We start from the raw sequence: 24,662 nt of genomic DNA, 5'->3' as shown, positions 1-24,662 counted from the left end.
ACAGACCTGTTTGCCGCGTATCACTTGTTAAGTTGAACCGTTTATGTTCTCTTGTCTCAACGCAAACAGTTCATCTGAGTGAACCGCATGCCGTATATCGCACACACCTTGATCTGGCTGATCGTTTCTTTTGTGTTGCCTAATCCCAAACAGTTCAACCGAGTGAACCGTATGTTCTACATCGCACGCACCTTCATCTGTCTGCCCGTTTCTTTTGTTCCTCCTCATCGCAAACAGTTAATTGAACTGAACCATATGCCCTACATCGCACACGCAACTAACATCTGAACCGTGTTTGATGCATCCTCCATCGCAAACGATTTGCACCTTTTTGACGGGTTTTTTACACCACCGTTTGTGATTATTGCATTGCACACAGTTTCGTCTAAGGGTCTCTGATCGTAGTGTCGCGTTAGCAGCATCCTGCAGTAGTGGATAAATCTCAAATGTTGTACATTTTGAAAAGTAGCCAACAACATAGATTGCGGTAAGTATGATGGAAAGCATAATATATAGTGACACTTGTCAAGATAGAGTAGGATTAGGACAAGATGCTAGCTAGATGGGGGATATGAATGATAGACATGATCAAGATCTTCATGCCACAACAGGTTGATGTGGAGAGGAGATGAGGTATGGATGGTGTGGAGAGACACTGGAAGAATAATGAGGAAGATATATGGCGGGAAAAAAGAAAGAAATCAGCAGGAAGACATAACAACCAACGGTGGTAGCTATGTTGGTCCCTCTTAACCTTGTTATTAGTTGAATTAGTTATATATGAAGTGTTTGGTTTTAACAGGATGTATGATCTACCCCGCAAAAAAATAGGATGTATAATCTAGTTGATTCTTATTACACAAGATATGTGGAATAGTAGAAATCCTTAAGATCATTAACAACATAATCTGAGGAGCATTAACAAGATGTGCGGAACAGTACAAATCTTTGCTCTTTTTACATGCTTAATGCAACTCTAAACTAATACTCAGTAGGTATGTTTTCAAATTTAGAATTACACCAAGTGCACAATTTGACAATTTTTATTAGATGATGCCTAACCCACTGGCCTACGGGGTTGTTTTAATATTGGGAAATGAAGGAACTTTGCCATGAGTTATGTTCATTGTGGTCCCTTAAAACAAAAATATTTGTTAACCATCAAATAATTTGACTACATGTTACACTAGAAAATGACGGTTGCATCCATCCTAAAAATGGTCACAATGGATTCTTCATATTATGATTATTTGGCAGACAAATGAATGGGATTGTCCCATTTACTGACAACAATATGGGGAGCCTGGATTGTCCAGCCAGTTGAATTTTGAGGAGCCCGTTGGGCGCCTTTTTGATGTCCGAACATGCCCGGACGTATGAGTGAGAAATGAGATTTGATGTTAAATACGATCTTAATCATTTGTTTGATTCATGTAAATGCATTGTAGCCCGTAGCAACGCATGGGCATTCTGCTAGTGGGGATAATATTACAGTGTGGTGCCGACAGATGCACATAAATGGAATATGAGGCGGGACAACGTGGTATTGCTGTGATGCATGCGTGGGGCACCATCCTCTGTACTACGTCGCGGTCGTCGGGCTTGTACTCCCAAGGTCTGTTGTGCCACACGCAATACCCTTTCTCTTGTCGCGCCACTAGTGGGATGACAAGGACGTGGCTCGCCTCGTTGGGCTCCTCCTCCTCAGGCCTGTGGGAGACCTGCAAGGTCATGATCTGCGCCGATGGCCCAACCGATGGTGACATTGGCTGTGGTCGAGACGATCAGGCCTGTGAGTCGTAGATGTTTGGCATCCGAGCGTGGCCCATGCCGGCGAAAGTTGACGATGCACGATGACATGGCATCGGCGGCCGCGGATCTTGGGAGGCATGAAGGGAGACGATAGGTAAGGGAAAGCGAGGTGTGACAAGATCGACAACGATGCAGCGGCCAAGCGCTAGGTTTTGATGTGATGACGCGGGAGGGTGATCGCATCTTCTTCTGTCAGGAGTTCTGCGTCCAGGGAAGAAAAGGATTGTGTCCCAATTTTAATGGGGGAGATGTGCGTGCGTTAACTAAAACTATGGTAGGAGCGATTGCATGCTGATTTTTTCCTCCGCATAATTAAAGGGAGACAACAAGGTAAGGAATAAATCGGTGGGATGTACCTATTCGATCGATGGGGTGCGTAGTAATGAACGAATGAGCAACGACCTACTACTGAGACTTTAGGAGTAGAGATGCTGGATGCACATAAGGCATACTCTACCAAAATAAAGTGGTCTATGTGTCCATTTGATTCTCAGAGTAGTTTGCATGCTCATATGTACCCTTCATGAGAGAAAACGTGAGGGCTTTGATTATTAAGATGGGCAAATATCGTCTAGATCTGCTACTTAGTTGAGGGAAAGCTTCGTAGGCCTAGTTTTTAGTGCTCTTGTTAGCGTCAGACTCGAATCAAATCGGCTCATGCAGAAAAAAGGCATATGAAGCGCCGACGATTACTTTTGCATACAGAACACAATATCCCGGGCTTGGATGGGGAACTGGGAAAAACTAACAGGAAATCAATCCTAGCATTAGTGTTGGCGCTTGCGTTGTGAGCCCTAAGAATCCGAGAACAGACAATCTTTTTAAGCAAGGGACATGCCTCAGCTATCAATAATTAACAGTTTACGGAAGCCTATTGTTCAAATCTAAATAATCCAGTTGCAAAGAATTGTATTAAAAACGATTAGATTGCCCAACAAGTGCTTTCCAGTTATTTAATAATTATTGTTTTAGGAAACTGTATTTTCTCTTCTCCAACAAAATTGACTATCTCAAATAATTAATCCGTCTATAACACCAAATTACACGAACTTAGTAGTAGTGTTTTCTAGGTTAACTGGGTTTGTTTGTACCTCCACTTTATGATCAGAACCAGCAAAAAGAGCACTGTCCAAGGAAAGGTTGTCCAAAAAAATGTTTGACCATTGAAAACCAAAATCGATTCTCTCAGATATGAGAGAGTTGACACATGCACCTAATCTAAAAGGTGAGTTTCCATGCACCTTTCGATTGACGTCCTTGAATGTAATATTTGACATCCCATCTTGTGTTCCAAGTAATGTGGCTAAACCTCTACCTCTTCTCCTCCAGCCATCCTCCATTTCCTTCCTCCTGCGGTTCTGCCAGAGTTGGCATCCACGAGCTAGGTCTCCTCCCGGCACAACTCCTCCTGGGTGAAGAAAATATGCCCTAGAGGCAATAATAAATTGTTATTTTATATTTCCTTATTCATGATAAATGTTTATTATTCATGCTAGAATTGTATTGATCGAAAACCTAAATACATGTGTGAATACATAGACAAACACTATGTCCCTAGTGAGCCTCTACTTGACTAGCTCGTTGATCAAAGATGGTTAAGGTTTCCTTACCATGGACATGAGTTGTCATTTGATAATGGGATCATATCATTAGGAGAATGATGTGATGGACAAGACCCATCCGTTAGCTTAGCATTATGATCGTTCAGTTTTATTGATATTGCTTTCTTCATGTCAAATACATATTCCTTCGACTATGAGATTATGAAACTCCCGGATATCGTAGGAATACCTTGTGTGCTATCAAACGTCACAACGTAATTGGGTGATTATAAAGATGATCTACAGGTATCTCCGAAGGTGTTTGTTGAGTTGGCATAGATCAAGATTAGGATTTGTCACTCCGAGTATCGGAGAGGTATCTATGGGCCCTCTCGGTAATACACATCATAAGCTTGCAAACAAACGACTAAGGAGTTGGTCATGAGGTGATGTATTACAGAACGAGTAAAGAGACTTGCCGGTAACAAGATTCAACTAGGTATGAAGATACCGACGATCGAATCTCGGGCAAGTAACATACCTATGGACAAAGGGAATTACGTATGTTATCATAATGGTTCGATCGATAAAGATCTTCGTAGAATATGTAGGAGACAATATGAACATCCAGGTTCCGCTATTGGTTATTGACCGGAGAGGTGTCTCGGTCATGTCTAGCGGTCAAATACATATTCCTTCGACTATGAGATTATGCAACTCCTGGATACTGGAGGAATACCTTGTGTGCTATCAAACGTCACAACGTAACTGCGTGATTGTAAAGATGCTCTACAGGTATCTCTGAAGGTGTTTGTTGAGTTGGCATAGATCGAGATTAGGATTTGTCACTCCGAGTATCGGAGAGGTATCTCTGGGCCCTCTTGGTAATACACATCATAAGCTTGCAAGCAAACGACTAAGGAGTTGGTCACGAGGTTATGTATTACGAAACGAGTAAAGAGACTTGTCAGTAACGAGATTGAACTAGGTATGAAGATACCAACGATCGAATCTCGGGCAAGTAACATATCGATGGACAAAGGGAATTATTTATGTTGTCATAACGGTTCGACCGATAAATTTGTTCGTAGAATATGTAGGAGCCAATATGAGCATCCAGGTTCTGCCATTGGTTATTGACCAGAGAGGTGTCTCGGTCATGTCTACATAGTTCTCGAACCCGTAGGGTCCGCACGCTTAACATTCGATGACGATATTGTATTATATGAATTATGTGACTTGGTGAACGAATGTTGTTCGGAGTCCCCAATGAGATCAAGGACATGACGAGGAGTCTCGAAATGGTTGAGAGGTAAAGATTGATATATAGGACGATAGTATTCGGACACCGGAAGTGTTCCGGAGGGTACCGAGTACATATCGGGTCACCGGAAGGGGTTCCGGGCACCCCCGGCAAAAGATATGGGCCTTATGGGCCAAGAGGGGAAACACACCAGCCACCAGGGGCTAGTGCGCCCTCCATATGGGCCGAACCAAGGGGAGAAGGAAAGAGGGGAAGAGAAAGGAAAGGGGGGGATTCTGCCTCCCCCTTCCCTTTCTCCCCCTCCTCTTTCCTTCCCCCTCCGGTAGATAAGGAAGGGAGAGCGGCCTAGCAGGAACCCAAGTAGGATTAGGTCCTACTTGGGGCGCTTCCTGGCCTCTCCCCTCTCCCTCCCACCCATATATATGTGGGGGTGCCCCTAGCACACACCAGACAATTGCCTAGCCGTGTGCGGCGCCCCCCTCCACAGTTTACACCCGCGGTCATATCTTCGTGGTGTTTAGGCGAAGCCCTGTGTGGATGACTTCACCATCCCCGTCATCATGCCGTCGTGCTGACGGAACTCATCTACTACCTCGACATCTTGCTGGGTCAAGAAGGCGAGGGACGTCACCGAACTAAAAGTGTGTAGAACTGGGAGGTGCCGTGCGTTCGGTACTTGATCGGTCGGAGCTAGAAGAAGTTCGACTACATCAACCGCGTTGTTAAACGCTTCCGCTTATGATCTACGAGGGTACTTAGACACACTCTCCCCCTCATTGCTATGCATCTCCATGGATAGATCATTGCGTGTGCGTAGTTTTTTTTGTTTTCCATGCAACCTTTCCCAACACTGAGCGCCTCTGGTGGGAGATTTTGCGGCTGCCGCTGCACCGACGTCCGAGGCAACAACTACTCGACTTGATCACCACAAGTGGTTGCATGATCATTTTGCAGTGGTATATATGTGCACTTCTTCCCGGATTGAAATGGAGATGTACCTTTTGACAAGGATAAAATTAAGAAAATCTTCAATAAGTGATGGGAAGGTAGAAATATACGCTGCTGGGATGTACATCTACGGGCTTCTCCGTCCCCATGACGATGATCCAAAGTCTGGAATCATGGATGCCTGGTTGGATGTATGGGGATAATATTCCAGTGTGGTGCTGACAGATGCATACAAAAGGAATATGAGGCGGGACGATGTGGTATTGTTGTGATGCATACGTGGGGCACCATCGTTTGTACTATGTCACAGTCGTCGGGCTTGTACTCCCAATGTCCGTGGTGCCACACACGATACCCTTTCTCTTGCCGTGCCACCAATGGGATGACAAGGACGTGGTTGTCCCCGTCGGGCTCCTCCTCCTCGGGCTAGTGGGAGACCTGCAAGGTCATGATCTTCGCCGACGGCCCGACCGGCGGTGACGTTGGTGTTCGGGAACATAGTATTTCAAAAAAATTCCTACGATCATGCAAGATCTATCTAGGAGAAGCATAGCAACGAGCGGGGAGAGTGTGTCCATGTACCCTCGTAGACCGAAAGCAGAAGCTTTCAGTAACGCGGTTGATGTAGTCGAACGTCTTCGCGCTCCAACCGATCAAGTACCGAACGCACGACACCTCCGGGATCTACACACGTTCAGCTCGGTGACGTCCCATGAACTCTAGATCCAGTTGAGGTCGAGGAAGAGTTTCCTCAGCACGACGGCGTGTTGACGGTGATGATGAAGTTACTGATGCAGGGCTTCGCCTAAGCACTACGACAATATGACCGAGGTGTAAATCTATGGAGGGCTGCACCGCACACGGCTAAGAAATCAACTTGTGTGTCTATGGGGTGCCCCCCTCCCCCGTATATAAAGGAGTGGAGGAGGGGGCCGGCTGGCCTCATGGGGTGCGCCCCAGAGTAGGTTCCCCCCTTTCCTAGTCCAACTAGGAGGGGGAAGGAAGGGGAAGAGGGAGAGAAGGAAAGGGGGGCCGGCCCCCCTCCCCAATTCAGATTGGGCTTGGGGGGCGCGCCCCTCCACTTGGCCGCCTCCTCCTCTCTTCCACTATGGCCCATGAAGGCCCATTAAACCCCCGGGGGGTTCCGGTAACCCCCCGGTACTCCGGAAAATGCCAGAACCTATCCGAAACCTTTCCGGTGTCCAAACATAACCTTCCAATGTATCAATCTTCATGTCTCGACCATTTCGAGACTCCTCGCCATGTCCATGATCACAGCCGGGACTCCGAACTACCTTCAGTACATCAAAACACATAAACTCATAATACCGATCGTCATCGAACGTTAAGTGTGTGGACCCTACGGGTTCGAGAACTATGTAGACATGACCGAGACTCATGTCCGGTCAATAACCAATAGCAGAACCTAGATGCTCATATTGGTTCCTACATATTCTACGAAGACCTTTATCGGTCAAATCGCATAACAACATACGTTGTTCCCTTTGTCATTGGTATGTTACTTGCCCGAGATTCGATCGTCGGTATCATCAGACCTAGTTCAATCTCGTTACCGACAAGTCTCTTTACTCGTTCCGTAATGCATCATCCCGTAACTAAATCATTAGTCACATTGCTTGCAAGGCTTATAATGATGTGCATTACCGAGAGGGCCCCGAGATACCTCTCCGACAATCGGAGTGACAAATCCTAATCTCGATCTATGCCAACTCAACAAACACCATCGGAGACACCTGTAGAGCATCTTTATAATCACCCAGTTGCGTTGTGACGTTTGATAGCACACTAAGTGCTCCTCTGGTATTCGGGAGTTGCATAATCTCATAGTCATAGGAACATGTATAAGTCATGAAGAAAGCAATAGCAACAAACTAAACGATCATCGTGCTAAGCTAACGGATGGGTCTTGTCCATCACATCATTCTCCTAATGATGTGACCTCGTTCATCAAATGACAACACATGTCTATGGTCAGTAAACTTAACCATCTTTGATTAACGAGCTAGTCTAGTAGAGGCATACTAAGGACACTTTGTTTTGTCTATGTATTCACACATGTATAAGTTTCCGGTTAATACAATTCTAGCATGAATAATAAACATTTATCATGATATAAGGAAATAAAATAATAACTTTATTATTGCCTCTAGGGCATATTTCCTTCAGTCTCCCACTTGCACTAGAGTCAATTATCTAGTTCACATCGCCATGTGATTTAACACCAATAGTTCACATCACCATGTGATTAACACCCATAGTTTACATCGCCATGTGAGCAACACTCAAAGGGTTTACTATAGTCAATAATCTAGTTTACATCGCTATGTGATTAACACCCAAGAGCACTAAGGTGTGATCATGTTTTTCTTGTGAGATAAATTTAGTCAACGGGTCTGTCAAATTCAGAGCCGTGTGTATTTTGCAAATTGTTTATGTCTACAATGCTCTGCATGGAGCTACTCTAGCTAATTGCTCCCACTTTCAATATGTATCCAGATTGAGACTCAGAGTCATCCGGATCGGTGTAAAATCTTGCATCGGCGTAACTCTTTACGACGAACTCTTTATCACCCCCATAACCGAGAAACATATCCTTATTCCACTAAGGATAATTTTGACCGATGTCCAGTGATCCACTCCTGGATCACTATTGTACCCTCTTGCCAAACTTATGGCGAGGTACACAATAGGTCTGATACACAGCATAGCATACTTTATAGAACCTATGACTGAGGCATAGAGTATAACTTTCATTCTCTTTCTATTTTCTGCCGTGGTCGGGTTTTGAGTCTTACTCAACTTCACACCTTGCAACACAGGCAAGAACTCCTTCTTTGACTGTTCCATTTTGAACTACATCAAAATCTTGTCAAGGTATGTATTCACTGAAAAATCTTATCAAGCGTCTTGATCTATCTCTATAGATCTTGATGCTCAATATGTAAGCAGCTTCACCGATGTCTTTCTTTGAAAAACTCCTTTCAAACACTCCTTTATGCTTTCCAGAAAATTCTACATCATTTTCGATAAATAATATGTCATTCACATATACTTATCAGAAAGGTTGTAGTGCTCCCACTCACTTTCTTGTAAATACAGGCTTCACCACAAGTCTGTATAAAACCATATGCTTTGATCACACTACCAAAGCGTATATTCCAACTCCAAGAGTCTTGCACCAGTCCATAAATGGATCGCTGGAGCTTGCACACTTTGTTAACACCTTTAGGATCGACAAAACCTTCTGGTTGCATCATATACAACTCTTCTTTGAGATATCCATTCAGGAATGCAGTTTTGGCATCCATTTTCCAAATTTCATAATCATAAAATGCGGCAATTGCTAACATGATTCGGACAGACTTAAGCATCGCTACGGGTGAGAAGGTCTCATCATAGTCAACTCCTTGAACTTGTCAAAAACCTTTTGCAACAAGTCGAGCTTTGTAGACAGTAACTTTACCGCCAGCGTCAGTCTTCTTCTTGAAGATCCATTTATTCTCTATGGCTCACCGATCATCGGGCAAGTCAATCAAAGTCCATACTTTGTTCTCATACATGGATCCCATCTCAGATTTCATGGCCTCAAGCCATTTCGCGGAATCTGGGCTCATCATCGCTTCCTCATAGTTCATAGGTTCGTCATGGTCAAGTAACATGACCTCCAGAATAGGATTACGTTACCACTCTGGTGCGGATCTTACTCTGGTTGACCTATGAGGTTCGGTAGTAACTTGATCAGAAGTTTCATGATCATTATCATTAGCTTCCTCACTAATTGGTGTAGGAATCATAGGAACTGATTTCTGTGATGAACTACTTTCCAATAAGGGAGCAGGTACAGTTACCTCATCAAGTTATACTTTCCTCCCACTCACTTCTTTCAAGAGAAACTCCTTTTCTAGAAAGGATCCATTCTTAGCAACGAATATCTTGCCTCCGGATCTGTGATAGAAGGTGTACCCAACAGTCTCCTTTGGGTATCCTATGAAGACACATTTCTCCGATTTGGGTTCGAGCTTATCAGGTTGAAGTTATTTCACATAAGTATCATAGCCCCAAACTTTAAGAAACGACAGCTTAGGTTTCTTGCCAAACCACAGTTCCTTTGGTGTCGTCTCAACGGATTTAGATGGTGCCCTATTTAACGTGAATGCAGCTGTCTCTAATGCATAACCCCAAAACGATAGTGGTAAACCGGCAAGAGACATCATAGATCGCACTATATCTAATAAAGTACGGTTATGACGTTCGAACACACATTATGCTGTGGTGTTCCAGGTGGCGTGAGTTGCAAAACTATTCCACATTGTTTCAAATGAAGACCAAACTCGTAACTCAAGTATTCGTCTCCGCGATCAGGTCATAGAAACTTTATTTTCTTGTTACGATGATTTTCCACTTCACTCTGAAATTCTTTGAACTTTTCAAATGTTTCAGACTTATGTTTCATCAAGTAGATATACCCATATCTTCTCAAATCATCTGTGAAGGTCAGAAAATAAAGATACCCGCCGCGAGCCTGAACACTCATCGGACTGCATACATCAGTATGTATATTTCCAATAAGTCAGTTGCTCGCTCCATTGTTCTAGAGAACGGAGTCTTAGTCATCTTGCCCATGAGGCATGGTTCGCAAGCATCAAGTGATTCATAATCAAGTGATTCCAAAAGCCCATCAACATGGAGTTTCTTCATGCGCTTTACACCAATATGACCTAAACGGCAGTGCCACAAATAAGTTGCACTATCATTATTAACATTGAATCTTTTGGCTTCAATATTATGAATATGTGTATCACTACGATCGAGGTTCAATAAACCATTTATATTGAGTGTATGACCATAGAAGGTTTTATTCATGTAAATAGAACAACAATTATTCTTTGACTTAAATGAATAATTGTATTGCAATAAACATGATCCAATCATATTCATGCTCAATGCAAACTCCAAATAACATTTATTTTAGGTTCAACACTAATCCCGAAGGTAAAGGGAGTGTGCGATGGTGATCTTATCAACCTTGGAATCACTTCCAACACACATCATCACCTCGCCCTTAACTAGTCTCTGTTTATTTTGCAACTCCCGTTTTGAGTTACTACTCTTAGCAACTGAACCAGTATCAAATACCGAGGGGTTGCTATAAACACTAGTAAAGCACACATCAATAACATGTATATCCAATATACCTTTGTTCACTTTGCCATCCTTCTTATCCGCCAAGTATCTAGGGGAGTTCCACTTCCAGTGACCATTTCCTTTGCAGTAGAAGCACTCAATTTTAGGCTTGGGTCTAGCTTTGGGCTTCTTCATGGGAGTGGCAACTTACTTGCCATTCTTCTTGAACTTCCCTTTCTTTCCCTTGCCCTTTTACTTTAAACTAGTGGTCTTGTCAACCATCAACACTTGATGCTCTTTCTTGATTTCTACCTTCGCAGATTTCTGCATCGCGAAGAGCTTGGGAATCTTTTTTGTCATCCCTCGCATATTATAGTTTATTACGAAGTTCTAGTAACTTGGTGATAGTGACTAGAGAACTCTGTCAATCACTATCTTATCTAGAAGAGTAACTCCCACTTGATTCAAGTGATTGTAGTACTCAGACATTCTGAGCACATGCTCACTAGCTGAGCTATTCTCCTCCATCTTGTAGGCAAAGTACTTTGTCAGAGGTCTCATATCTCTTAACACGGGCATGAGTCTGAAATACCAATTTCAACTCTTGGAACATCTTATATGCTCTGTGGCGTTCAAAACATTTTTGAAGTCCTGGTTCTAAGCCGTAAAGCATGGCGCACTAAACTATCAAGTAGTCATCATATCGAGCTTGCCAAACGTTCAAAACGTCTGCATCTGCTCCTGCAATAGGTCCGTCACCTAGCGGTGCATTGACGACATACTTCTTCTGTGCAGCAACGAGGATAATCCTCAGATCACGGACCTAGTCCGCATCATTGCTACTATCATCTTTCAACTTCTTTTTCTCTAGGAACATATCAAAAAATAAAGGGGGAGCTACATCGCGAGCTATTGATCTACAACATAGTTATGCAAATATTATCAAGACTAAGTTCATGATAAATAAAAGTTCAATTTAATCATATTACTTAAGAACTCCCACTTAGATAGACATCCCTCTAGTCATCTAAATGATCACGTGATCCATATCAACTAAACCATGTCCGATCATCACGTGAGATGGAGTAGTTTTCAATGGTGAACATCACTATGTTGATCATATCTACTATATGGTTCACGCTCGACCTTTCGGTCTCAGTGTTCCGAGGCCATATCTGCATATGCTAGGCTCGTCAAGTTTAACCCGAGTATTCCGCGTGTGCAAAACTGGCTTGCACCCGTTTTATGTGAACGTAGAGCTTATCACACCCGATCATCACGTGGTGTCTCAGCATGAAGAACTGTCGCAACGGTGCATACTCAGGGAGAACACTTATACCTTGAAATTTAGTGAGAGATCATCTTATAATGCTACCTTCGTACTAAGCAAAATAAGATGCATAAAAGATAAACATCACATGCAATCAAAATAAGTGATATGATATGGCCATTATCATCGTGTGCCTTTGATCTCCATCTCCAAAGCACCGTCATGATCACCGTCGTCACCGGCTTGACACCTTGATCTCCATCGAAGCATCATTGTCGTCTCGCCAACTATTGCTTCTACGACTATCGCCGCCGCTTAGTGATAAAGTAAAGCAATTACATGGCGATTGCATTTCATACAATAAAGCGACAACCATATGGCTCCTGCCAGTTGCCGATAACTATTACAAAACATGATCATCTCATACAACAATTTATATATCATCACGTCTTGACCATATCACATCACAGCAAGCCCTGCAAAAACAAGTTAGACGTCCTCTACTTTGTTGTTGCAAGTTTTACGTGGCTGCTACGGGCTTAGCAAGAACCGTTCTTACCTACGCATCAAAATCACAACGATTTTTCGTCAAGTGTGCTGTTTTAACCTTCAACAAGGACTGGGCGTAGTCACACTCGATTCAACTAAATTTGGAGAAACAGACACCCACTAGCCACCTGTGTGCGAAGCACGGTGGTAGAACCAGTCTCATGAACGCGGTCATGTAATGCCGGTCTGGGCCGCTTCACCCAACAATACTGCCGAATCAAAGTATGGCATGCTGATAAGCAGTATGACTATTAACGCCCACAAATCTTTGTGTTCTACTCGTGCATATAACATCTATGCATAGACCTAGCTCGGATGCCACTGTTGGGAAACGTAGTATTTCAAAAAAAATTCTACGATCACGCAAGATCTATCTAGGAGAAGCATAGCAACGAGCGGGGAGAGTGTGTCCACGTACCCTCATAGACCGAAAGCAGAAGCGTTTAGTAACGCGGTTGATGTAGTCGAACGTCTTCGCGGTCCAACCGATCAAGTACCGAACGCACGACACCTCCGGGATCTACACACGTTCAGCTCGGTGACGTCCCATGAACTCTAGATCCAGTTGAGGTCGAGGAAGAGTTTCCTCAGCACGACGGCGTGTTGACGGTGATGATGAAGTTACCGACACAGAGCTTCACCTAAGCACTACGACAATATGACCGAGGTGGAAATCTATGGAGGGAGGCACCGCACACGGCTAAGAAATCAACTTGTGTGTCTATGGGGTCCCCCTCCCCCGTATATAAAGGAGTGGAGGAGGGGGCCGGCCGGCCTCATGGGGCGCGCCCCAAGGGGGGAATCCTACGCCTACTAGGAGTAGGTTCCCCCCTTTCCTAGTCCAACTAGGAGGGGGAAGGAAGGGGAAGAGGGAGAGAAGGAAAGGGGGGCCGGCCCCCCTCCCCAATTCGGATTGGGCTTGGGGGGCGCACCCCTCCACTTGGCCGCCTCCTCCTCTCTTCCACTATGGCCCATGAAGGCCCATTAAACCCCCGGGGGGTTCCGGTAACCCCCTGGTACTCCAGAAAATGCCCGAACCTATCCGAAACCTTTCCGGTGTCCAAACATAACCTTCCAATATATCAATCTTTATGTCTCGACCATTTCGAGACTCCTCGTCATGTCTGTGATCACATCCGGGACTCCGAACTACCTTTGGTACATCAAAACACATAAACTCATAATACCGATCGTCATCGAACGTTAAGCGTGCGGACCCTACGGGTTCGAGAACAATGTAGACATGACCGAGACACGTCTCCGGTCAATAACCAATAGCGGAACCTGGATGCTCATATTGACTCCCACATATTCTACGAAGATCTTTATCGGTCAAACCGCATAACAACATACGTTGTTCCCTTTGTCATCGGTATGTTGCTTGCCCGAGATTCGATCGTCGGTATCTCAATACCTAGTTCAATCTCATTACCGGCAAGTCTCTTTACTCGTTCCGTAATACATCATCCCGCAACAAACTCATTAGTTACAATGCTTGCAAGGCGTATAGTGATGTGCATTACTGAGTGGGCCCAGAGATACCTCTCCGACAATCGGAGTGACAAATCCTAATCTTGAAATACGCCAACCCAACAAGTACCTTCGGAGACACCTGTAGAGCACCTTTATAATCATCTAGTTACGTTGTGACGTTTGGTAGCACACAAAGTGTTCCTCCGGTAAACGGGAGTTGCATAGTCTCATAGTCATAGAAACATGTATAAGTCATGAAGAAAGCAATAGCAGAATACTAAACGATCAAGTGCTAAGCTAACGGAATGGGTCAAGTCAATCACATCATTCTCCTAATGATGTGATCCCGTTAATCAAATGACAACTCATGTCTATGGCTAGGAAACATAACCATCTTTGATCAACGAGCTAGTCAAGTAGAGGCATACTAGTGATACTCTGTTTGTCTATGTATTCACACATGTATCAGGTTTCCGGTTAATACAATTCTAGCATGAATAATAAACATTTATCATGAAATAAGGAAATAAATAATAACTTTATTATTGCCTCTAGGGCATATTTCCTTCAAGAGGAGGGGGGAAGGAGGGAGGGAGGAGGGGGAGGAAGAGGTGCCTCACTGGCGGTGGCGCGCGGGCGACGGACGACGGCGGCGGGCAACGGTGAAGGCCGGGTGGTGCAGCGCCACCGTCGGCGACGGCGGGGTGTGGTGGCGCGCGGGCGGCGGCGGCGGGCGACGGTGACGGCGACCAGAGAGTGTGAGTGAGAGTGTGTCGTGGGGGGGAGAGGGAAACAGGCAGGACGACCATATGATAAGGTGGTTTTAGCAGTAGCATGGGAAGCCAAAAAGCGCTACCGCTAAAACATTAGTTGTAGCGCGTTTACAGGAAAAGCGCTATTGCTGAGGCAAAGCATGTAAAAATATATCAAAAATACATTGGTCATCAAAGATCTTTTTGTGTAGAATCTGAATTGTCAACATGAGTCCTCACCGGTGGCCACAAATCCTACACATAGAGTTCAATGAAGACCAAGTGATTGTGATAGTTTGAGAAGTAACATATTTAAGGTGGTAAACACTTTGTTCGCCGAGCGAGGTGGGACTAAACTTAGTTGCAAGGTGTGGACTAACCTTAGCAGCAGCATTCGTTGGAGAAAAACGCGTTACTGCTAAGTACAATAGCAGCAGCGCGTGTATCAAACAGGCGCTACTGCTATACCTAGCCTGGCGGCAAGGTCGTGGCAATTATAATAGTAGCGTTGTTTCATCCTGACACGCTACTGCTATGCAGATATCAGTAGCGCGGTTTGTTGTCACGCACTACTTCTAAGACTAGTCAATGTGTACGTGCAATGTACGTTAATTTGGAAGTATATTAAGTGCATGCAGATAATAAGTAGGATATTATTTGCGTGTTATTATGTGATTAGCAATATATTTGGCATGAAATTAACTGCACGCTAAACGTGTTGAGCGCTCGACATTGAAGTAGTCTAGATCGTTGGATTGACATGATTTGATGGTCGAGATTAATTGGATCTGCCCCTTTGGGTCTTTTTATATTGGTATAGATTCTGTAGCAGTGGCGCCTTATTTTAGACCGCGCTGCTGGTAAAATTCTGTGTATAAGGTTTTCCCTAGTAGTGATGGCATCAACGGAGGCGGATCTTGGGAGGCATGAAGGGAGACTATAAGTAAGGGAAAGCGATGTGTGACAAGATCGACAACGACACAACGGCCAAGCGCTAGGTTTTGATGTGAAAAGGCGGGAGGGTGATCGCATCTTCTTCTGTCAGGAGTTCTGCATCTAGGGAAGAAGAGGATTATGTCCCAATTTAATGGGGGAGATGTGTGTGTTAACTAAAACTATGGTAGGAGCGATTGCATGCCGATTTTTTTCTCTGCATAATTAAAGAGAGACAACAAGGTAAGGAATAAATCAGTGGGACTTGCCTATTCGATCGATGGGGTGGGCAGTAACGAACAAAACGAGCGATGACCTACGTACTGAGACTTTAGGAGTAGAGATGATAGATGCACATAAGGCATTACACTACCAAAATAAAGTGGTCTATGTGTCCATTTGATTCTCAGATTAGTTTGCATGATCATATGTACCCTTCATGAGAGAAAACATGAGGGCTTTGATTATTAAGATGGGCGAGTCTCATCTGGATCTACTAGTTAGTTGAGGGAAATCTTTGTAGGCCTAGTTTTTAGTGCTCTTGTTAGCGTTAGACTCTAATCAAGGGGAAATATCTAGTGCTACCAAGACTTAGATGCTACCGTGATACAAGATTTTGGGCCGTCGGATTCTCAGATCAGACAGCTCTCAACAACTCTGCAACGTTTGCAAAAAAGCCTACGAGGAGTCCAAAAATCACGCACAGGTTCAGCTGATCCCACATCTCCTCGATGCCGTCCGATTTAAGAATCCGATGGCCCAGATGCCTGTATCACGGTAGCATCTAAGTCTTGGTAGCACCAGATACTCTCCCCTCTAATCAAACCGGCTTATGCAGAAAAAAAAGCCTATGAAGCGCCGGTGATTACTTTTGTATACACAACACAATATCCCGGAGTTGGATGAGGAACTAGGAAAAACTAACAGGAAATCAATCCTAGCGTTAGTGTTGGCGCTTGTGTTGTGATCCATAAGACTCCGTGAACACACAATCTTCTTAAGTAAGGGACATGCCTGACCAACGAGCTATCAATAATTAACAGTTTACGAAAGCCTATTGTTCAAATCTAAATAAGCAAGTTGCGAATAATTGTATTAAAAATGATTATATTGCCCAACAAGTGTTTTCCAGTTATTTAATAATTATTAGTTCAAGAAATTGTATTTTCTCTTCTCCTACAAAATTAACTATCTGAAATAATTAATCCATCTATAACATCAAATTACACGAACTTAGTAGTAGTGTTTTCTAGGTTAATTGGGTTTGCTCGTACCTCCACTTTATGATCAGAACCAGCAAAAAGAGCACTGTCCAAGGAAAGGTTGTCTAGAAAAATGTTTGACCATTGAAAACTAAAACCGATTCTCTTAGAAATGAGAGAGTTCACACATGCACCTAATCTAAAAAGTGAGTTTTCATGCACCTTTCGATTGACGTCCTTGAATGCAAGATTTAAGATCCCATCTTGTGTTCCAAGTCATGTGGCTAAACCTCTACCTCTTCTCCTCTAGCCATCCTTCATTTCCTTCCTCCTGCGGTTCTGCCAGAGTTCGCATCCACGAGCTAGGTTTCCTCCCAGCACAGCTCCTCCTGGGCGCCTCTGGTGAGAGATGTTGCGACTGCCACTGCACCCGCGTCTGAGACAACAACTACTCGACTTGATCGCCGCAAGTGATTGCATGATCAGTTTGCAGTGGTATGTGCACTTATTCCTGAATTGAGATGAAGATGTACCTTTTGACAAGGATAAAATTAACAAAGTCTTCAATAAATGATGCGAAGGTAGAAATATACGTCGCTGGGATGTACATGTAGACGCTTCTCCGTTCCCATGACGATGATCCAAAGTCTGGAATCATGGATGCCTCGTTGGATGTATGGGGATAATATTCCAGTGTGGTGCCGACAGATGCACAAAAAAGGAATATGAGGCGGGATGACGTGGTACTGCTGTGATGCATGCGTGGGGAACCATCCTCTGTACTACGCCGCGGTCGTCGGGCTTGTACTCCCAAGGTACGTTGTGCCACATGCGATACCTTTTCTCTTGTCGTGCCACCAGCAGGATGACAAGGACATGGCTGGCCTTGTCGGGCTCCTCCTCCTCAGGCCAGTGGGAGACCTGCAAGGTCATGATGTGCGTCGACGGCCCGACCGACAGCGACGTTGGCTGTGGTGGAGACGAGCATGCCTGGGAGTCGTAGATGATTGGCATCCGAGCGTGGCCCATGCTGGCGGAAGTTGACGACGCACGACGACATGGCATCATCGGAGGCGGATCTTGGGAGGCATGGAGACGATAGGTAATGGAAAGCGAGGTGTGACGAGAACGACAACGACGCAACGACCAAGCGCTAGGTTTTGATGTGATGAGGCGGGAGGGTGATCGCATCTTCTTCTGTCGGGGAGTTCTGTGTCCAAGGAAGAAAAAGATTGTGTCCCAATTTTAATGGGGGAGATCCGCGTGCATTAACTAAAACTATGGTAGGAGCGATTGCATGTTGATTTTTGTCCCTGAGTAATTAAAGAGGGACAACAAATAAATTGATAGGACTTACCTATTCGATCGATGGGGTGGGCAGTAACGAATGGAACGAGCGATGACCTATGTACTGAGATTTTAGGAGTAGAGATTTAAAGACGACATGTCGCTCTATTCTTCATGTGTTTTTTCTGTTGCAACCTTTTACAAATCATGTGAACCAAAGAGGCCCACTTTTTTTTTAAGAGAGTATAGGATAGAACTCTTTTGGGGAGATTGTAAAGTGGGCCTGAATATATTTTGCGCCTAAGGTAGAAGGGCCCAAACGGAGGCAGCTCGGCATACGCCGTAATCTCCACCCCCGTACGCCCTATACAGCGTCCAACGCGGAGGCAGCCACCAAACCAGTATCGACAAGACGTCAAAACCCTAGACCGGCGACGCGTTCCCCTCTCTCGCCGCCGGATTCCCCTCCGCCCGCGCGTCTCGCGGACGTCTTCGCGCTCTCCGGCTGCTCTCCCCGGTTCGCCCACCACCAGCAATGTCTTCTCAGGTGAGTCCACTTCGTCTTCCCAGATCGAATTGTGGCTCGCTCGAATTGCTGTCGAGGTCCATCCGGCGCGGGGGGAAACCCTGACGCGACCCCAAATCCTTCGCCGTGCTCACATCTCCTTTGCGTTTGCAGATGGATAACCGCATCCAGTCCGCTGGAAAGCGCGCGCGCACAGACGGTAGGTTGCTCTAGCTGTTCCGTTCATCTATTTCCGCCCCGCTCTGTGAGCTGCGCCTCAGATGGTTTGCCTGTTTTGCACGAGCGACGTTCAGGTAGCCGGCGTGAGGACGACTGGATTTGCCCCAGCTGCAACAACGTCAACTTCGCGTTCCGCACCACCTGCAACATGCGCAACTGCGACCAGTCCAGGCCCGCTGATCACACGGTACTCGCAGCTCCTGCAGCTGTTCTTGACTCAAATCATCCGTTGGCTTGGCTCCTGAGTGCCTGTTATGTGCTCGGTGTTTTGCATTTACCTAGTGCCGCTGTTGCTTTTTGCCTAGAAGGCTATGCAGACTCCACCCCACTACTCGGTGCCGGGGCGGTACATGCCGCCGGGGACGCCTCCGTCCATGTACCTCACTGGGGCTCCTCCCCCGTATGGCTCCAACCTTTATAATGGGCATCCCATGCCACGCTATGGCATTCCTCAGCTCCCCCCGGGCTCTGGATATCCGTATGGCTATGGTGGGCGAGTCCCGATGGGGAGCCCCTATGGGCCAATGCATATGGCGGCGCCACCCCCGTATTCTAGTGGTTCTATGGTTGGTGCAGGTAAGATGGCTATGATATCTCTGTTACTTTGTGGTAGCGCTACTTTGTCATGTGATTAGCTGTTCAAATGCAATAAACAGTATCTGATATGTAAAAGAAAAACACAACTATTTATTTGTCTGAACTTACTTGCCAGGAATTATAGTAGCACGTCCAATATATTTCTAGAGAGAATTCCTTATTTAACAGTGTTTACATTTTATGCCCTATTTGACATTGACAAATGATTTCTTTCCTATCTAACAATGAGTCTAAATTTTTATGCCTTTTATGACACTTCTGTCCATTTTGAGACTAAATGACAACTGAAAAGACCCTTTTGCCCCTTACGTGGTATGTTCGTATGCGTGCTGCTGCGTGTGTGTGCGCGCGCACGTGTGTGTTGCTGATGTTGCTCGCGCGCGTGTGTTTGTGAGTGTGTGCGCGCGCGCACGTGTGTCCTACTGATGCATGCTGTCTGTGTTTGTGTGTGTGTGGTGTTGCGTGTCTTGCTCGGTGTGTGCTGCTGCGTGTCTTCCTCGGTGTGTGCTGCTGCGTGCGTGCTACGTGCGTCTGTGCTGCTCTGTGTATGCTGCGTGCGTCTGTGCTGCTCTGTGTATGCTGCGTGCGTCTGTGCTGCTCTGTGTGCGCGCGTGCGTGTGGGTTGCTGTGTGTGTATGTGCCGCTGCGTGTGTGTGTGCTACTGCCCTGCACACACACATACAACATGAGGGGCAAAAGGGTCTTCTCAGGTGTCATTTAGGCTTAAAATGGACGGAAGTGTCATAAAGGGCATAAAATTTAGACTCGTTGTTAGATAGGTTAGAAAACGTATTTCGGTGTCAAATGAGGAAGCGAAATTTAAGATGGTGTTAAATAAGGAATTGTTTCATATTTCTATGCATACTATATATTGTTCTACACTTCTACTGTACAACATTTGTCTGTAATGGATAAATTACTTGTTGATTTCTCGGTTTTTTATTTGAGTCAGTTCTTGTCTCTGATGCTTGTTGAATAGGTGTTTTTAGATCTGACCCAAATGTTGTTACAGTGTTTCTAACATTCGTTTTTGAATTTCATTTCCCTGTAAATAGGTGGAATGTACAGCATCAGCATGCCCATGGATAGATATGGCTTGGGCTCACCCGCTGGTCCTGGGGCAATGGTAATTTACTCCTGTACATATTAATATGAGTTACATTGCCTCAATTGGTTGCTGCTACCTTTTGTGCCTTCTATTTATGTTGTGTGGGAAGGTTATTTCTCATTGTTCTTGCTGTTTTGGTGTGATTGACCATGCTAAGCAATCTGCATGTCCTTTATTTCTTTCTCTTGTAGGGCACAAGGGCTGGTTCCTATTCTGACGAAGGCTCACAGAAGAAATCTGCTGGTATAAATTTGCATTGTCCTTTTCACTGGTCAATCAATTTTGTTGGCACTCAGATTTATTCTCTGCCGCTTCTCTTGAACTATTTTAGGAGCTGGACGTGATAATGATTGGAAGTGTCCTAATTGCAACAACATTAACTTCGCCTTTCGGACAGTCTGTAACATGAGAAAATGCAACACACCAAGACCTGACACCCAGGTTTGACACGGTTCCTTCGCACTGACATTTAAGTTCATATGTTATATTACTAGCCGAGCCAACTTCATAATTGTGCTTTGAAGTTGACATTGCTGCCGCAGCCTACAAGCTTAGTCATCTGTCTGAAGTATATGCGATGTGTAAAAACTGTTCAGTGAGATGTTGTTCTATGTGATTCGACCAAATTTACATATTTGCTATATATCTGTTGATCAGTGTATGTATATGTACACTTGGACTTTTCTTGGGCATTATAGCTTCACCAGTTTTTTTTTGCATGGTAATACATGTCTCATTTATATAATAGCTTCACCACTTGTTTGATAACCATTCTTTAAAAAAAAAGATATTTACTAAATTCTTATAGGTTGCGCATATCTAAAATCCCTATGCATTACAACTTAAACAAGCTGTCTCGAACCAAACCAAGAACGGTTGCTCATTCACCTGGCAATGGGCATCAAGTTTGTGTCATGCAGTTGCACCATTAGATTGTGCATTAGTGCTTATGTGGAGTGTGATCAATTGTTTTGAAGCTATTAGTGGGCGAACTGTTAGTGTATTTGGTTATGGTTATTTTTCTTCTTATGTTCTTGTTAATGTTGGATTGGCTATCTATTTATCATTTTAGCTTCTTTTACTGTTTGTAGAGCTAAATTGTTGTATTACTGTACTGATGACATACATATTAACTCTTCCTTCAGGGATCCAAACCTGACAGTTCAAGAGCTCCAAGTAAGTTTCTAGTGTTTAACATTATACATGCTAGTTCCCCCTTACCTTCACATATATTAAAGTATTTTGCTTTGTCTTGTTATCAGTAAATATTGGGGAACCCCTTGTCAAGATATGCGTCTAAGCTTTGCACTAGTTTATTAGATATATTCGAAACACTATTCAGTTATACATCTAACTTTGACATAACAGAACCAAAGACTCCAGAGGGTAGCTGGAAGTGTGAAAAGTGCAATAACATAAACTATCCTTTCCGGACAAAATGCAACCGTCCAAGTTGTGGGGAAGAAAAGCCGTTGCAGGCAAACAGTCCTGATAATCTGGCTACAGATCAGGACAATCAGGTATGTGATCCACTATGGTCCTTATTGTTTTCCGTGCCTTTTCTTATAGAAAACCAAAAACTGCGTGCCTTAAATATTCTATTCAATAGTTCCTTTATTATTTTGCCTGTCTCAGTGTTCTCTTGTGCATGGCTTATATATCGTGTCCTTAATGTTACAGTGAGTCCTAGAACAGTAATGAGGGTCAAGAAGGTTCAGCGTCGTCGTCAAGTTTCAGTCTGAATGTCTGGGGTCCATCTGTGTCCGTAGTCGCTGCTGTCGTTTCAAGTTTCTTCCCCTTGGGACCATATAGTTGAGTCACAGCCTAATGGTAAACGTTGTGAAGTTGGCAACTGGAGTCATGGCTTTTCATATCTCTACAGATTTTGATCAAGATCATCCATTTGTTAATATCCTCCTGAAATTTGTTTGCTTGTCGTGGACACTGGACTCAGGGGAAATTGCTATTTGTTATAATGGATTCTAGCTATATATGTGTCTTAGATGTCTTTCATCTGCAGTGAAGTATTACATAGACTCCTTGATTTTTCTTGATTGGTTTTGTCCAAGTTATGTTTGTGGTCTTCAGTTTTAACTCATGTCCAGTTTGGGTATTGCTGTTAATGTCTAATGGCTCGATAATGGCGCCTTTTTCTTTCAGATAAAATCTAAGAGATGTTTATGATAGATTCTTTCAACGTGGGATTTTCCCTTCCATTCACAATTAGTTTACTTACTTCCGTAAGTAATGTTTAGGAGCACTTAGCTTGCACTGTTAGTTATGTTTTGGAGATTCTCGACAATGGGATAACAAAGGATCAGAAATTGATACTTGTACATCAGACTTGCATCAGTATTTTGGTTGGTCTTACCCAAAAAAAAACATCTGTTGAACTAACCAGAGCAAATTCCACAACATTTCTCTGTTATCAATGAAAGATTACCCCCCGCCCCTCTGTGTTGGTATTGGTGAAACGGCTGCTAAACATTTTTTTAGGCAGATCTGTTCAGACCATGGTCTGTTTACCTTGCTTTCCATCATTTCGGTAATACATTTGAGGGAAAACTGCTATCACTGTAGAAACAATATTAATTCTTTCTTAGTACTTATCAATTTTCCTTGTTGACGGTTCATTATAATAATTGGTACATGCAATATGCCATTTTTCTTGAAATAAAAATTGAAGTTAGGCATGTTGACTCCCTAGAGCTCACCAATGTCCTGTTATGTGCATATGTTACCATGTTCTCTGGAGCGTAGCTAATGCAAGTTTTACCAATCTGATGTTTTTGGATCAAAGAGATGATAGATGATGGAAGAGTGAGTTGTGCATAATCGCATTGTGGAGTGTGCATAACCTCGCATGCTTGGTTGGATTGGTGCTCTTTGACTGACTGGGTGCCATTGAAATTAGTTTTTGTCATGTAATATGGGGAAGCTTTTATCAAAGCTGCAACTTTCACATGACTTTGAAGACAGCAGTGTCCTAATCGAGAAGGATGCTCCCGGCCACGCTGCTGGACTACCGGTACCGACAAGTTCGCATGCCCTGCGAATGGCAGCTCTCAGTGAGCTGCAACACAGTTTATAAGATGACAAGTAACCATTTCATTTTTCTTTGAAATCGTTTGTACTGTGTGGACCCTTCAAACTCTGTATCAAGCAAGCAATCGACGGTGTTGCTCACCGCCATCTTGGTACGGACTTGGATTAAAAGCTTGGTTTAGATTTGTTTGGAGTGCATATTTTACTTTTGTTCTCATTCTTACGATTTTCTTATAATTGTATAATTGAGGATTGGTTGGCTTTGATGATTTGTTATATGTTTGTTTGAGTCTGATATAAACTATTCTGATTCTGTTACATTTTAGTTCTTGCAACTATGGATGTTCCCATATTGCTTATTTAATATTTAATATTGTTATAACCGTTCGGCCAAATCTTACAACGAAAGCATATATTACGTCGAACTTGTGCCAAGATCTGAGGCATTTTTCAGAGGCGTTCGCTGCAATTCCACTACTCTAACAATTATTGGCTTTCCCTATTATTAAAAATCGATTTTTTTCAGGATGATTAAAAATCGATTTTAGTATTTGAAAACACACGATTCTAATCCTAATAGTTGCACCCCAAGAAGCACGCTGTTAATCAAATCCTCGACAATGAATTCCGTCTCAGTCGGGGGTAGTTAGCCGCCGCGTACGGAGGAGGCATGCGGCGCTAAATCGATGCGATATTATATAAAAGAAAAATGGAAATCGGTGGGATATTTCCGCGCGGCGCAAAAGGATATCTCTGACGTAGTGCGATGGACGCGCGGGCGCAGCGGCATAGAAGCGGCCAACTAGCCATGCCAAACGTACACGCGACATGGGCCACGCGTGCGTGCGTGCGGCGCGAGGTCTGACTGTGCTAGACAATGGACATCCCCAGATACAACCTGCGTCCGCCGCACGCGGAAGTAAGCACGTGCGTAATCTACAGTTGTATTCGGCGACCACTCGTATTTCAATCCCTTCACGTATATATGTTT

The 24,662-nt window shown here is 44.1% G+C and overlaps 1 protein-coding gene across 13 annotated transcripts; it reads left to right on the top strand.

The window, feature by feature from the left end:
* Positions 1-18,450: 18,450 nt before the first annotated feature.
* Positions 18,451-23,972, top strand: LOC109784395 (ranBP2-type zinc finger protein At1g67325). 13 transcript variants are annotated; one of them, XM_073506034.1, is made up of 10 exons: positions 18,451-18,723; positions 18,856-18,901; positions 18,996-19,108; positions 19,230-19,497; positions 20,574-20,644; positions 20,818-20,869; positions 20,958-21,067; positions 21,772-21,802; positions 21,995-22,146; positions 23,427-23,972. In XM_073506034.1, exons 1-10 carry the CDS (start codon positions 18,712-18,714, stop codon positions 23,430-23,432), a joined length of 861 nt encoding a protein of 286 aa, XP_073362135.1. In that variant the 5' UTR covers positions 18,451-18,711; the 3' UTR covers positions 23,433-23,972. The 13 variants fall into 13 exon arrangements, with proteins under 13 accessions (XP_073362135.1, XP_073362128.1, XP_073362134.1 ...); XM_073506027.1 differs by having other exon boundaries at positions 18,492-18,723; positions 18,856-18,905; positions 19,000-19,108; positions 23,541-23,972; XM_073506033.1 differs by having other exon boundaries at positions 18,492-18,723; positions 18,856-18,905; positions 19,000-19,108.
* Positions 23,973-24,662: the final 690 nt, after the last annotated feature.

Source organism: Aegilops tauschii, chromosome 7, assembly GCF_002575655.3.
Source record: "Aegilops tauschii subsp. strangulata cultivar AL8/78 chromosome 7, Aet v6.0, whole genome shotgun sequence".
Classification (NCBI taxonomy): Eukaryota; Viridiplantae; Streptophyta; class Magnoliopsida; order Poales; family Poaceae; genus Aegilops; species Aegilops tauschii.
Note: the sequence above shows the minus strand (reverse complement) of the source record. Positions and strands in the feature narration are given on the sequence as shown.